Source organism: Tachysurus fulvidraco, chromosome 24, assembly GCF_022655615.1.
Source record: "Tachysurus fulvidraco isolate hzauxx_2018 chromosome 24, HZAU_PFXX_2.0, whole genome shotgun sequence".
Classification (NCBI taxonomy): Eukaryota; Metazoa; Chordata; class Actinopteri; order Siluriformes; family Bagridae; genus Tachysurus; species Tachysurus fulvidraco.
In genome coordinates this window covers 5,361,485-5,376,343 of record NC_062541.1, presented here as the reverse complement: position 1 = coordinate 5,376,343, position 14,859 = coordinate 5,361,485, and the positions used below count along the sequence as shown (strand labels likewise).

Sequence of the window (14,859 nt, the reverse complement as noted above, 5' to 3'; positions counted from 1 at the left end):
ATCACATCTAATCTATAGCATAATTTCATTTCCTCTTTTTGCTAATACAGAGTGTCTTACAGAATGCTCATCCTATGCTATCCTGTGAAAGGTACACATTAATAAATGAAACAGAGTTACCCAAAAAGACTATTTTTCATCCACAGACCCATGACGGAATGTTAAATATTAGATATAAAAAAACTATTTACAAGAAAATACAAATACATAATAGCACAAAAGAATCAAACAAAAATACAATTATAAGAAATTAAATAAACAAAATAAAATATTTGAGTTACATATATGGGAAGGAGAGAGAGATGGCAACAGGAGAAAACAACTAAGCTCTACACTCTAAACCCAGATTTTGTGTTAATGAAACATTTTAAGTGTATAATATATAATATAAGGCTAACTAACTCAACATTATTACAGTATATTTTCAGATTCTGTGCCAGCTACCCTCATGTGGGTTGAAGCTCCTGTTCAATATAAACCTCAAGACTAATCAACCACTAAAAAATAAATAAACAAGACACGACAATGTACAGTCTTAAAACACTTCTCGTTTATATTGTTTACAGAATATTCAAGAAGCATTACATGATTGTTTTACACATACAAAGTACAAGTTTAAGCATAATTCAGACAGTAATGGAGGAATATATCATTTATTTATTAAATTGCCATTACAAGGCTTTACAGTTAGAGAAGCAGCTATTGTATTATCTCAGCTTGATAATTTTGCTCCTTTAGCTTGAATGCATTTAATATTAACATTATTATTCTGTTAAATATTTCATTGTGATGCAATTTAGCACGGTAATAAATTTATGTTCAACTTCAGCTTAGCATTGTTACAGTATTAATGGACTTATAGAGTATCACAGTGGGCCCTGAAAGAAATAGCATGATTAAACATATTATGAACAAAAAAAAACAACACAAGAAACTGTTTTGCATAATGACTCCAACTGGTGAAACCACAGGTTGTATTAATTTGAGCTACTTCTGCAGCACACTGCTCTGTTACTGTCAGACAGCCATGTACAGGATGGGATGAAGGCACATGTTCAGACAGGCTAATGCCATTGACACTCTGTATCCATTATGCACATAACAATTAGTCTTATTTTCATCAGTCAGTTTATAATTCCATATTTGAAGAATGTGAAAGGGGACAAACGACACGGTGTACAGGATGCAACCTAAACCCACAATCAACGCCACTCTTTTTTTCTGCAGTGAGGTCATATTTGGATTTTTAAAAACAGCCATTATTACACCAAAATAGGATCCAAAAGTAAAAACAAAAGGGACCCCACAGCCTGTAACAGCCATAAGCAATCTGTAGGTTGTCTTGGTAGGTTTAAGTGCTGTACTGCTGTAATTTGCAAAAAAGGAACATCTTTTGTAAATCAGACCTGAATAGTAGAGGACTGGAGATGAAATGCTTGCAACAAATATCCAGACAAACACACTGATGATCTTGGCATGTTCTGGGCGAATGTGTTTGCGTGTGAAAATTGGATGAACGATGGCCAGGTATCGATGGACACTGATGCACATGATGAAGTAAATGCTGACGTAGAGGTTACAGGTGAAGAGAAAACGCTCTATTTTGCAGAGTGCATTACCAAATCCCCAGACCCGTCCTCTTGAATAGTAGATGATGAGAAGTGGGAGTGTGAGGGCGTAAAAGATGTCACTGATGATCAGGTTGCAGGAGAACACCACTCCCATATGCCAGTTCTTCTTCTCCTTAGTAACAAGCAGCCACAGGGCCAGTATGTTCCCCATCAGTGCCACACACATCTCCGCACCGTAGATAGGAGGTAACAAGACCTCTGCAAATGTATCGATACAACTGGTTCTGTTCATTTTACTGAGACTCCTGAAAACAGCAATGCAAAGAAGAAGCTGTATTAGAATAAATTAAGAGGTACCAGTTCTGTTTGATCTTTATAACTACAGTTGCTGTTCCTGCTCCTGTTGCCAATAGTTGCTGCCATTTTATGGTTCTCTTGCAAAAATAGCAATGTTTAATTACTTTTACCATATAGCTCTCCATACAGTAACATGATCCTTAAAAATCTGTGGCTACATTTCAGTTATACTGAGCCTCCTAAAAACAGCAATGCAAACCACTTATTTTTAGAACAAATCGACATTAAAAGTAGTCTTTCCTGCAGATCCACGCTGACGTTTATTAACAGGTCACAACCCAATTTCATGATAAATGACACCATTTAACCATTCAAACGTTTAAAATCTTGATCATCCACAATGACAACATTGTTTTTACAAATTTATCGAGACAGCGATTTAATGTAAATATAATTAGAATATTTCAATCTTGAACAAAAGTAATTCACATGCTTAACAAATCATAATGATCTATTAACTGCTTTCAACACAACATTAGGAAACTTCATAGTCTTGTTCTGAGCTTGGCTGTCACTGGTGTATCATAGGTTTGAAACTATTTACGCATAATTGCTTGTATATTATGGAATTTATAGTCATCTAGTATGCTACACTATGTATAAAACGAAGCAAAAAAATAAAAAGAAGTATAATGAATAGTAGTAACATAGTCTTAAATCGTTCTTATAATAAAAGAAAGATAAAAGTTCTTTGAGAACATATTCGAGTGTCATACTGGCAGTGTTATAGTTAAAAGAGTAACAATTTTAATCGTTTTCAAAGTGCACAAGACATTTCCTTAACTGCACTCTATTTAATCAATTTTCAGTTGTACACAAACACAAAAAACACAACTTTTCTACGAATAAATGAGACACTTTTTAAGCGATAAAATGCCGTGCCATTACAAAGAATTCAGTATTATAAAAAAAAAAATCTACCTTGATAAAAAAACTGAGTTTATTTCCTCGCTAACAAGAATTCTGTGAAGAGATCTTAGCCTGTCTTTATCAAGTGTGTGAATTTACCACATTTAATCTGACTAAATATTTAAAAGAGGCAATTAATTTCCTGTTTGTTCTGTGGCAGACACTGTGGTGTAAATGCAGGGGATGTCCAGCACATCTTTATTCACTTTTATCCACTTTAAACATTTTATTTCACTATTGTTCTTCAATCTAAACTTGACAGCAGAATATTAGTTTAAAAAAGGTAAAAAAAAATTTTTTCTTCACCAGAGACATTTATTTCTTGGTACTTTTCCATTGGTGTAGAAAATGCCTTACATGTGTCTCTTTGTGTACATTAAAATTTACTGAAGAAATTGGGGCCATCGTAATCCTTTAGATCAGCTTCAACGTGCCTTCAGATGGATTCTGTTTTTTGTTTTTTATCAAGGTATACAAGAAAATTGTAAAAACAAGTTATACAAATTGTATTCAGAGGTCTATTGTAAAAAAACAAAACAAAACATAGAAATCATGTACAATTCTGTACAAATACCTATCAATAAAATAATTTAATCCTATGAAAGGTTTATGTTGTACCTATTAAACGACAGAACCGAAAACATATAGAAATTAAGATTTTTTGGAAGAAAAAAAATGTAATACCAATTCACAAACTTAAGTTAACTTCTAAATATCAAATTCTAATGGATGATTGATTTGTTGAACTTACCAGCAGTAATGTCACTGGATCCAAGATTTCTTCAAATTCTAGACAAATAGGTAATTTCCCTAGAATACAGATTTTCCTGGGACATATTCACATCTCAGTGACGAGTTTCATTTCCTCTGCAGAATCCTTTTTTATAACTTGTCAACTGTTTATTACAACACAGCAACATTTCACAAGAACCACAGCAACAATATTAATAGCTCTATGAGTTATTGCTGTAAATACAATAAACATTAACATGAACAACTAAAACACAGCCACATCTTTAGATAGATTGCAGTCCTTCGCAGCTGTTTTTTAGTTAAGCATTAGCGAAGCTAATTGACAGCATTGCCACCGTCTCTTTCTTCTTCTTTAAGTCCTTCTTTGCCCTGTCCTCCTCTTGGGCTTCCTAAATGGAGAATTTTTGTCCTTTCCCCTTTGAACTTTGTGCTCCAATTTTCTTTTCTCCTTTACTCTTCCCAAACCGGCTGACTGCTCCTGATATGTTTCCTACTTTAAATCCTATGTTTCCCGGCAACCTTACTACCATCAAAGTTTTAGCACCAAAAGAAGCCATTTGTCTTTAAATTTAGACAGTTTCCTCTTCTTGAATGTTATAGGCTAAGGCAGTGTTTTTTCTTTGCAGTATAGAGCATGTCTGACAAATCTGAAAAGGGGAAGCAGATGAACGGCAACTCAATCAGAAATAACAGCAAGCATCACAGATATCTACATATTTATCAAGCACAGGAAGCACTATTGGTAAAAACATTTTTTGTCAGACTGTTTTTTTTTTAATTATTTATTTTTTTTGGTCGAACATATGTGAGCCAACCGTCTTTAAACAAACTCAGAGATAAAGCAAACAGGCTTTCTAATCTATCAAATAAACCAATTAATCCAATTCAAATCTGGCTCAGAATAAATCAGTAATTAAACCCATTGCACTATATGGCAATGAGGTGTGGGGTCCACTAATACAAACAGATCAACCCAACAATAAGGAAGACCATGAGTAAATACAGACTGAGTGAACACAAGCTGGCAGTAGATCAGGGCCGATACAAACAAGCCTGGTGCCGTAGAGCAGTGATTTTCAACCTTTTTGGAGCCATGGCACATTTTTTACTTTTACAAAATCCTGGGGCACACCACCAACCAAAATGACACAAAATGACACTCTAAAACAGTACATATAATACATATAGTTAATAATATAGTTTTTTAATGTATTTATACTCACTTGTTTGTGAAACCTGGGGCTGTTTCGATGAACACAAAATGGATATCCTGGCAGTAATGGTAGAGTAATGGTCCTCTTGAATAGTAGACGATGAGAAGTGGGAGTGTGAGGGCGTAAAAGATGTCACTGATGATCAGGTTGCAGGAGAACACCACTCCCATATGCCAGTTTTAATCGTTTTCAAAGTGCACAAGACATTTCCTTAACTGCACTCTATTTAATCAATTTTCAGTTGTACACAAACACAAAAAACACAACTTTTCTACGAATAAATGAGACACTTTTTAAGCGATAAAATGCCGTGCCATTACAAAGAATTCAGTATTATAAAAAAAAATCTACCTTGATAAAAAAACTGAGTTTATTTCCTCACTAACAAGAATTCTGTGAAGAGATCTTAGCCTGTCTTTTTCAAGTGTGTGAATTTACCACATTTAATCTGACCAAATATTTAAAAGAGGCAATTCATTTCCTGTTTGTCCTGTGGCAGACACTGTGGTGTAAATGCAGGGGATGTCCAGCACATCTTTATTCACTTTTATCCACTTTAACCATTTTATTTCACTATTGTTCTTCAATCTAAACTTGACAGCAGAATATTAGTTTAAAAAAGGTAAAAAAAAATTTTTTCTTCACCAGAGACATTTATTTCTTGGTACTTTTCCATTGGTGTAGAAAATGCCTTACATGTGTCTCTTTGTGTACGTTAAAATTTACTGAAGAAATTGGGGCCATCGTAATCCTTTAGATCAGCTTCAACGTGCCTTCAGATGGATTCTGTTTTTTGTTTTTTATCAAAGTATACAAGAAAATTGTAAAAACAAGTTATACAAATTGTATTCAGAGGTCTATTGTAAAAAAAAAAACAAAAACATAGAAATCATGTACAATTCTGTACAAATACCTATCAATAAAATAATTTAATCCTATGAAAGGTTTATGTTGTACCTATTAAACGACAGAACCGAAAACATATAGAAATTAAGATTTTTTGGAAGAAAAAAAATGTAATACCAATTCACAAACTTAAGTTAACTTCTATATATCAAATTCTAATGGATGATTGATTTGTTGAACTTACCAGCAGTAATGTCACTGGATCCAAGATTTCTTCAAATTCTAGACAAATAGGTAATTTCCCTAGAATACAGATTTTCCTGGGACATATTCACATCTCAGTGACGAGTTTCATTTCCTCTGCAGAATCCTTTTTTATAGCTTGTCAACTGTATATTACAACACAGCAACATTTCACAAGAACCACAGCAACAATATTAATAGCTCCATGAGTTATTGCTGTAAATACAATAAACATTAACATGAACAACTAAAACACAGCCACATCTTTAGAAAGACTGCAGTCCTTCGCAGCTGTTTTTTAGTTAAGCATTAGCGAAGCTAGTTGACAGCATTGCCACCGTCTCTTTCTTCTTCTTTAAGTCCTTCTTTGCCCTGTCCTCCTCTTGGGCTTCCTAAATGGAGAATTTTTGTCCTTTCCCCTTTGAACTTTGTGCTCCAGTTTTCTTTTCTCCTTTACTCTTCCCAAACCGGCTGACTGCTCCTGATATGTTTCCTACTTTAAATCCTATGTTTCCCGGCAACCTTACTACCATCAAAGTTTTAGCACCAAAAGAAGCCATTTGTCTTTAAATTTAGACAGTTTCCTCTTCTTGAATATTGTAGGCTAAGGCAGTGTTTTTTCTTTGCAGTATAGAGCATGTCTGACAAAATCTGAAAAGGGGAAGCAGATGAACGGCAACTCAATCAGAAATAACAGCAAGCATCACAGATATCTACATATTTATCAAGCACAGGAAGCACTATTGGTAAAAACATTTTTTGTCAGACTGTTTTTTTATTTATTTAATTATTTATTTTTTTTGGTCGAACATATGTGAGCCAACCGTCTTTAAACAAACTCAGAGATAAAGCAAACAGGCTTTCTAATCTATCAAATAAACCAATTAATCCAATTCAAATCTGGCTCAGAATAAATCAGTAATTAAACCCATTGCACTATATGGCAATGAGGTGTGGGGTCCACTAATACAAACAGATCAACCCAACAATAAGGAAGACCATGAGTAAATACAGACTGAGTGAACACAAGCTGGCAGTAGATCGGGGCCTATACAAACAAGCCTGGTGCTGTAGAGCAGTGATTTTCAACCTTTTTGGAGCCATGGCACATTTTTTACTTTTACAAAATCCTGGGGCACACCACCCACCAAAATGACACAAAATGACACTCTAACACAGTACATATAATACATCTAGTTAATAATATAGTTTTTTAATGTATTTATACTCACTTGTTTGTGAAACCTGGGGCTGTTTCGATGAACACAAAATGGATATCCTGGCAGTAATGGTAGAAAGACACACACAAAGCTCTTGCTCAACAGCTCTCAGTCTCTCTCTGTTTTCAGTTTTTATCGCAGTCAAGCTTGAGAAGCTCAGCTCACATAGATATGTGGTTGAAAACGGGAGCAATGTCAAAATAGCTTTGATGGCCAGAACGGGGAACTCCTTGGCAACAGATAGCCAAAAACTGTCCAAAGGAAGATCAGCAAAGTTTAGCTTTAAACCATGAACTTGTTTCAGTTCAATGAGTTCCTTTTGCTCCTTTAAAGTCATGTCCTTTCCAGCAACTGATGCTGAGCTGTATGGGTCCCTAACCCAGTCAAGGCATTCTGTGAAGGCTGAAGAGAAATAAAATGACAACTTCTCCTCAAGAGTTTTCAAATGTGTGCCAATCACCTCGCACATAGCAGCAGTGTTGCCATCATGCAGTGTTGCCATCATGCAGTTTCACGCTGCACATGTTGTTGCCAGAGCTGCAACTTTAAACGGAATCCATTCACTTTATCAATGCTTGTAAGCAAGTTTTCATTTCTGCATCCGTGTGTTTAGCTCATTCAGATATTGAAATATATCAGCCAGGTATGCCAGCTTTGCACACCACTCATCACTTGCAAGCAGCTTTGAGAAATCGGACCTCTCGTTTGCCAGAAAAACTTTAAGTTCCTCTCACAGCTCATACACATGGGCCAGCACTTTGCCACGCGACAGCCACCGGACCTCCGTGTGGAGCAATAAGACTTTATGTTCCGCTCCCAGTTCCTCACACAAAGACGCAAATAAGCGACATTTCAAAGGTCGCGTCTTCACAAAATTCACTATGCACACTTGCTACACTATGCCTTTGGTGTGACCCGACCATGGCTGCAGCTCCATCAGTGCTGACACTGATCACAGGTCAGCATGACCAGAGTGAGGGGAGGGGGGGGGGGCATTCCTTTCGACAGAGAAAGTGAAATGTGGAAAGAAAATGAAATAAGCACAAAATTTAATTACCATAAAGAAAATTCATTTCAGCAAGAATTGATTACAAACTGCTGCTACCTACATACAAGGCTGTTAATGGTTTAACTCCCATGTATCTAACTAGTCTTCTAACATTCTAAATATTATGAACAGAAGCTACGTTAATCCCTCTCCATTGCTTCTCTCTCTACCCATTCTGAGGCATCCAGAAATTGTACCAGCTGCGACTGTCTTCCGTGCGACGAAGGCTGATATGAGGCCGACTCTGTGAGAATCCTGAGGCATCTAGAGATCTACCAGCTCCAGTTAGACTCTGCGAGACTAAAGAGGAGATGTGAACTACATGTTGTCTTTTACATCAATACAACATTTGTCAGACTGTATATTTATAATCATGCCCGCCAGTGTCACCCATATGAGGATGGGTTCCCCATTGAATTTGTTTCCTCTCTAGGTTTCTTCCTTCCATTCTAGGGAGTTTTTCCTTGCCACTGCTGCCTGAGTCACCTCAGACTTGCTCATTGAGACAATGTCAATTGTAAAAAGTGCTATACAAATGAACTTGAATTGAAATTGAATTGAATTGTATTAGTGAGAATATCAAATCTACTATATAGCATAATTTAATTTCCTCTTTTTGCTAATACAGAGTGTCTTACAGAATGCTAATCCTATGCTATCCTGTGAAAGATACACATTAATAAATGAAACAGAGTTAGCCAAAAAGACTATTTTTTATCCACAGACCCATGACGAAATGTTAAAAATTCACCCTAAAAACAATATTTTTACACAAAAAAGTAGAAATAAAAAAATTATTTACAAGAAAATACAAATACATAATTGCACAAAAGAATCAAACAAAAATACAATTATAAGGAATTAACTAAACAAAATAAAATTATATTTGAGTTACATATACGGGAAGGATTTTGTGTTGATGAAACATTTTAAGTGGTCATTACTTATTGTTTGTCGTTTTTTAAAAAAACGTCACTACTAAGTCAAATTAGCCGTTTGCACTATTCAGATGAAATAAGCAGAGACAACTTGGTTATGATACGTTTCTGTAAGGGAGGGGCGGGGCAGGGAACGAGAGGGGCAGGGAAGGGGAGGGGCGAGGCAGGGGAGGCGCGGGGCAATGCAGGGGAAGGGGCGGGGCCTGAAACAGTACGTGACAATGCGCTATCTGTTCCTTGGCACGCAAACCGTGGATTTTTGAAAGCACTTTGAAACAGTGAGTGTAAATAGTCTAATATATAGAAATCTTTCTGAGAATAAATGATTACCCTAAAACCGATGTTAGTTAAATGTTAATAAGTTAACTTAGTGTAAATGTGACGATTGATGCTATTTTTTTTTTCTCATTTTTAGTCCGTTCACAATAACATGATCTATTTCTGTCAGTTCACATTTAATAACGTTAGCCAGTGTTATATGTTCCCAGTTACAACGTTTGTATTTCGCTGGCATAAGTTTTTTTTCCGTTGGTTCATATAAGCGTGTATGCATGTACAGGTACACGTGCTTGTCACTAACACTAGCATATGTCTCGGGTGTATTACAATAACCGTTCAAAATGTGTTTCTTAAAGTTTCTTTTGAAACTTTTAATATTTCTTGTTTGTTTGTAGTAGTTTAAACTGTTTAAAAGATGTAGTCATTAGCAGATGTTCATTAAAGTTTTACAGTGAAAGTGATTTGCAAATCTAAACGTTTTCTTATGCTCTGTTTTCCCAGGTTCTTTTGAAGATACAGTGGAAGTTTACAGGTTACCTATTAAAACATTATAGTTAATTACCATCAGGGCTAAGCTAGCATCAGAAGCAATGCCTGTTTTTGTTCTCAAGATGCACAGTGTGAAACTTTGAACAGATTCTTGTTCCGATTGTCCAGTCAGTGCAGTAAGTGCTCTTAACATTTACCAGTGTTCTGCGCTTATAGTGTACTGTATGTTAAAACTGCATATTGTTGCTCTATTGATATCATCAACTCAAAAGTTGTCACTCATACGTGTTTATCAATCACGTATGAGTGTATTGGTCAGGTGTCCACAAATCTTTTGCCAATTAAAAAACATAAATAGCAAGACTGATAATAATTCTGAGTGATAATGCTCCATAACATGAAATGTAACCATAAATATGTAAAATGTAGGATATGTTTTTTTTTATTACTTACTTACATTAATCTTATATCAGTATATTCCACATACAAAACACTGAAGGTTTAAAGAAAAACAGGATTCTTCCTTAGAAAGATAAACATTATTATAACTACTATATTATAACTATTATAAGTGTATAATATAAGCCTGACTAACTCAACATTATTACTGTTACACAGTATATTTTCAGATTCTGTGCCAGCTACCCTTACAGTATGTGGGTTAAAGCTCCTGTTCAATATAAACCTCAAGGCTAATCAACCACAAAAAACAAACAAATAAATAAATAAACAAGACACGACAATGTACAGACAACAATCCTAAAACACTTCTCGTTTATATTTACAGAGTATTCAAGAAGCATTTACATGATTGTTTTACACATACAAAGTACATCTTTAAGCATATTGCAGACAGTAATGGAGGAATATATCATTTATTTATTAAATTGCCATTACAAGGCTTTACAGTTAGAGAAGCAGCTGTTGTATTGTCTCAGCTTGATAATTTTGCTCTTATAGCTTCTCTATATTGAATGCATTTAATTTTAACATTCTCATCTAACCTTCGGTAAAGTTTGTACATGGCGACAGATACGACTGTATATTTCAGCTGCATTACAATTAACACTTTTATGCACTAAGAAAAATGTGAAGTCAAAAGTGTCAAAAATGTCTCTGGTACTAATACATCTGTAACACCATATTGTGGTCTCGTTTTTGAAATGAGTCAGTTTCTAGACAAAGCACCACTGTTGGCTGTGTAGTTGTTTTACTGCCACACTTTTGGAGGATTATTTTACACACTTTTGACTTGGTAAGCATTCAGAATGTTCCGCTTTTCCTTAGTTAACCTGCAATAACTGTTTAAAATGGAAATCCTAAAAAAGGAAATGACGTTTACAAAGCTGTTAAATATTTCAATGTGATGGAATTTAGCATGGTAATAAATTTAGGTTCAACTTCAGCTTAGCTTTGCTACAGTCTTAATGGACTTATAGAATATCACAGTGGGCCCTGAAAGAAATAGCATGATTAAACCTATTATGAACAAAAAGGTTGTATTAATTTGAGCTCCTTCTGCAGCACACTGCCCTGATACTGTCAAACACAGCCATGTACAGGATGGGATGAAGGCACATGTTCAGGCAGGCTAATGCCTTTGACACTTGGTATCCATTACGCACAAAACAATTAGTCTTATTTTCTTCTATCAGTTTAAAGAAACTTATTTGCAGAATATGATAGGGGAAAAAAGACACGACATACAGGATGCAGACTAAACCCACAATCACGGCAACTTTTCTTTTCTCCAGTGGAGTGATACTTGTATTTTTGCAAACCACACACAAAACACCAATATATGATGCAAAAGTAACTACAAAAGGTACCAAACAGCCTGTAACAGCCATTAACACCATAGAGATAGACATGTTTGATTTGATAAGATTTGCAAATAAGGAACATCTGCCCTTATTCAGACATGAATAGTAGAGGACTGGAGATGAAATGCTTGCAACAAATATCCAGACAAACACACTGATGATCTTGGCGTGTTTTGGGCGAATGTGTGTGCGTGTGAAAAATGGATGAACGATGGCCAGGTATCTATTAACACTGATGCACATGATGAAGTAAATGCTGACGTAGAGATTACAGGTGAAGAGAAAACGCTCTATTTTGCAGAGTGCATTACCAAATCCCCAGACCCGTCCTCTTGAATAGTAGACGATTAGAAGTGGAAGTGTGAGGGCATAAAAGATGTCACTTATGATCAGGTTGCAGAAAAACACCACTCCTGTGTGCCAGTACTTTCTCTCCTTTGTCACAAGCAGCCATAGCGCCAGTATGTTCCCCACCAGTGCCACACACATCTCTATACCGTAGATAGGAGGTAACAAGTCTGTTTGAACTATATAACTACAGTTGCTGTTCCTGCTCCTGTTGCCAATAGTTGCTGCCATTTTATGATTCTCCTGCAAATATAGCAATGTTTAGTTAATTTTACCATAATCAGAAGCTCTCCATACAGTAACACATTCCTTAAAAATCTATGGCTACATTTCAGTTATACTGAGCCTCCTAAAGATAGCAATACAAACCACTTATTTTTAGAAAAAATTGAATTAATAATAAGGACATTAAAAGTAGTCTTTCCTCCAGACCCACACTGACGTTTATCAACAGGTCACAACCCAATTTCATTATAAATGAGACCATGTAATCATTCAAACGTTTAAAATCTTGATCATCCACAATGAACACAAATTTATCAAGACAGCGATTTAATGTAAATATAATTATAATATTTCAATCTTGAACAAATGTAATTCACATACTTAACAAATCATAATGAACTATTAACTGCTTTCAATACTTAATATTAAGAAACTTCATAGTCTTGTTCTGAGCTTGGCTGTCACTGGTGTATCATATGTTTAAAACTATTTATGCATAATTGCTTGTATACTATGGAATTTATAGTCATCTAGTATGCTACACTATGTATAAAACAAAGTTTAAACAAAATAAAAAATTAAATGAAGTATAATAAATAGTAGTAACATAGTCTTAAATCGTTCTCATAATAAAAGAAAGATAAAAGATACAATGGTATGTTTCCAAAAGCTCTTTGAGAACATATGCGAGAGTCATACTGCCAGCGTAATAGTCAAGAGAGTAAAAATTTTAATCGTTTTCAAAGTGCACAAGACATTTCCTTAACTGCACTCTATTTAATCAATTTTCAGTTTTATGCAACTTTTCTACGAATAAATGTAGACACTTCCTAAGCGGTAAAATGCAGTGCCATTAAAAAAAAATTGATAAAACTGAGTTTATTTCCTCGCTTACAAGAATTCTGTGAAGAGATCCTGTAAAGATAGCCTGTCTTCTTCAAGTGTGTGAACATCATTTACCACATTTAATCTGATCAAATATTTAAAAGAGGCAATTAATTTCCTGTTTGTACTGGGGCAGACACTGTGGTGTAAATGCAGCTTATATCAAGCACACATTTATTCACTTTTATCCACTTTAACCACTTTATTTCACTTTAATCACTTTTCTTGTTCTTAATGTCTTTTGCATCTTTGCTCTGCTTTCGTCTATTGTTCTTCAATCTAAACTTGACAACAGAATATCAGTTTAAAAAAGGTAAAAAAACTTCACCAGAGACTTTTATTTGCTGATACAGTACATTTCCACTGGTGTATCTTTGTGTACGATAAAATTTATTGAAGAAATTGGGGCCATTGTAAGCCTTTAGATCAGCTTCGACGTGCCTTCAGATGGATTCTGTTTTTGAACAGAAAATTTCCAAAACCAGTTACACAAATTGAGGTCTATTCTAAAAAAAAAAAAAAAAAAAAAAAAAAAAAAAAAAAATAAATCATGTGCAATTCTGTACAAATACCTATCAATAAAATAATTTAATCTCAATTCAATCTACTCTGAAAATCTATTATTAGAAAGCATTTAGAAAGTCAATGATTTTTTTTGGGCCATCATTCAATGGAAATAATTCAATACCAATTCACAAACTTAAGTTAACTTCTAAATATCAAATTCTAATAGATGATTGATTTGTTGAACTTACCAGCAGTAATGTCACTGGATCCAAGATTTCTTCAAATTCTAGACAAATAGGTAATTTCCCTAAAATACAGATTTTCCTGGGACATATTCACATCTCAGTGACGAGTTTCATTTCCTCTGCAGAATCCTTTTTTATAACTTGTCAACTGTTTATTACAACACAGCAACATTTCGCAAGAACCACAGCAATATTATTAATAGCTCTTTGAGTTATTGCTGTAAATACAATAAACATTAACATGAACAACAAAAACACAGCCACATCTTTAGAAAGATTGCAGTCCTTCACAGCTGTTTTTTAGTTAAGCATTAGCAAACCTGATTGGCAGCATTGCCACCATCTCTTTCGTCTTCTTTAAGTCCTTCTTTGCCCTGTCCTCCTCTTGGGCTTCCTAAATGGAGAATTTTTGTCCTTTCCCCTTTAAACTTTGTGCTTCAATTTTCTTTTCTCCTTTACTCTTCCCAAACCGGCTGATTGCTCCTGATATACATATTTCCTGCTTTAAGTCCTGTTTCCCGGCAACCTTACTACCATCAAAGTTTTAGCACCAAAAGAAGCCTTTTGTCTTTCACATTTTCGTCACCAGAAGCTTTAAATTTAGACAGTTACCTCTTGTTGTAGAATGTTTTAGGCTAAGGCAGTATTTTTTCTTTGCGGTACAGAGCATGTCTGACAAAATCTGAAAAAGGGAAGCAGATGAATGGCAACTCAATCAGAAATGACAGCAAGCATCACAGATATCTACATATTTATCAAGCACAGGAAGCAGTATTGATAAACATCTTTTAATTTTGTCCGTCTGTTTTTTTTTTGGTTGAACATATCTGAGCCAACCGTCTTTAAACAAACTCAGAAATAAAGCAAAGCAAACAAAACAATTTCAATTAAAATCTGGCTCAGAATATTTAAATCAGTAATTAAACCCATTGCACTATATGGCAATGAGGTGTGGGGTC

General features: G+C 34.9%; 3 protein-coding genes across 3 annotated transcripts in view; all 3 read right to left on the bottom strand.

Annotated features, from left to right (window-relative positions):
- LOC113648120 (P2Y purinoceptor 11-like) overlaps positions 1-14,859 on the bottom strand; it is a 74,813-nt gene that overhangs the window by 38,052 nt on the left and 21,902 nt on the right. The gene's annotated exons all lie outside the window — the stretch shown is intronic.
- LOC113648056 (P2Y purinoceptor 11-like) lies at positions 529-7,620 on the bottom strand. Its single transcript, XM_047807684.1, has 4 exons — positions 7,126-7,620; positions 5,895-6,544; positions 4,814-5,590; positions 529-1,876 (listed from the first exon to the last, which is right to left on the bottom strand). Exons 3-4 carry the CDS (start codon positions 4,972-4,974, stop codon positions 1,018-1,020), a joined length of 1,020 nt encoding a protein of 339 aa, XP_047663640.1. The 5' UTR covers positions 4,975-5,590; positions 5,895-6,544; positions 7,126-7,620; the 3' UTR covers positions 529-1,017.
- LOC113648100 (P2Y purinoceptor 11-like) lies at positions 10,228-14,602 on the bottom strand. Its single transcript, XM_027155164.2, has 2 exons — positions 13,904-14,602; positions 10,228-12,281 (listed from the first exon to the last, which is right to left on the bottom strand). Exon 2 carries the CDS (start codon positions 12,267-12,269, stop codon positions 11,370-11,372), a length of 900 nt encoding a protein of 299 aa, XP_027010965.1. The 5' UTR covers positions 12,270-12,281; positions 13,904-14,602; the 3' UTR covers positions 10,228-11,369.

Excerpts from the sequence above, each read along its gene's own strand:
- LOC113648056 (XM_047807684.1), bottom strand. The coding sequence starts at position 4,974 with ATGGGAGTGGTGTTCTCCTGCAACCTGATCATCAGTGACATCTTTTAC. Across the intron at positions 1,877-4,813 it reads GCCCCAGGTTTCACAAACAA|GAGTCTCAGTAAAATGAACA; the intron begins GTGAGTATAAAT and ends TGCTGTTTTCAG.
- LOC113648100 (XM_027155164.2), bottom strand. The coding sequence starts at position 12,269 with ATGGCAGCAACTATTGGCAACAGGAGCAGGAACAGCAACTGTAGTTAT.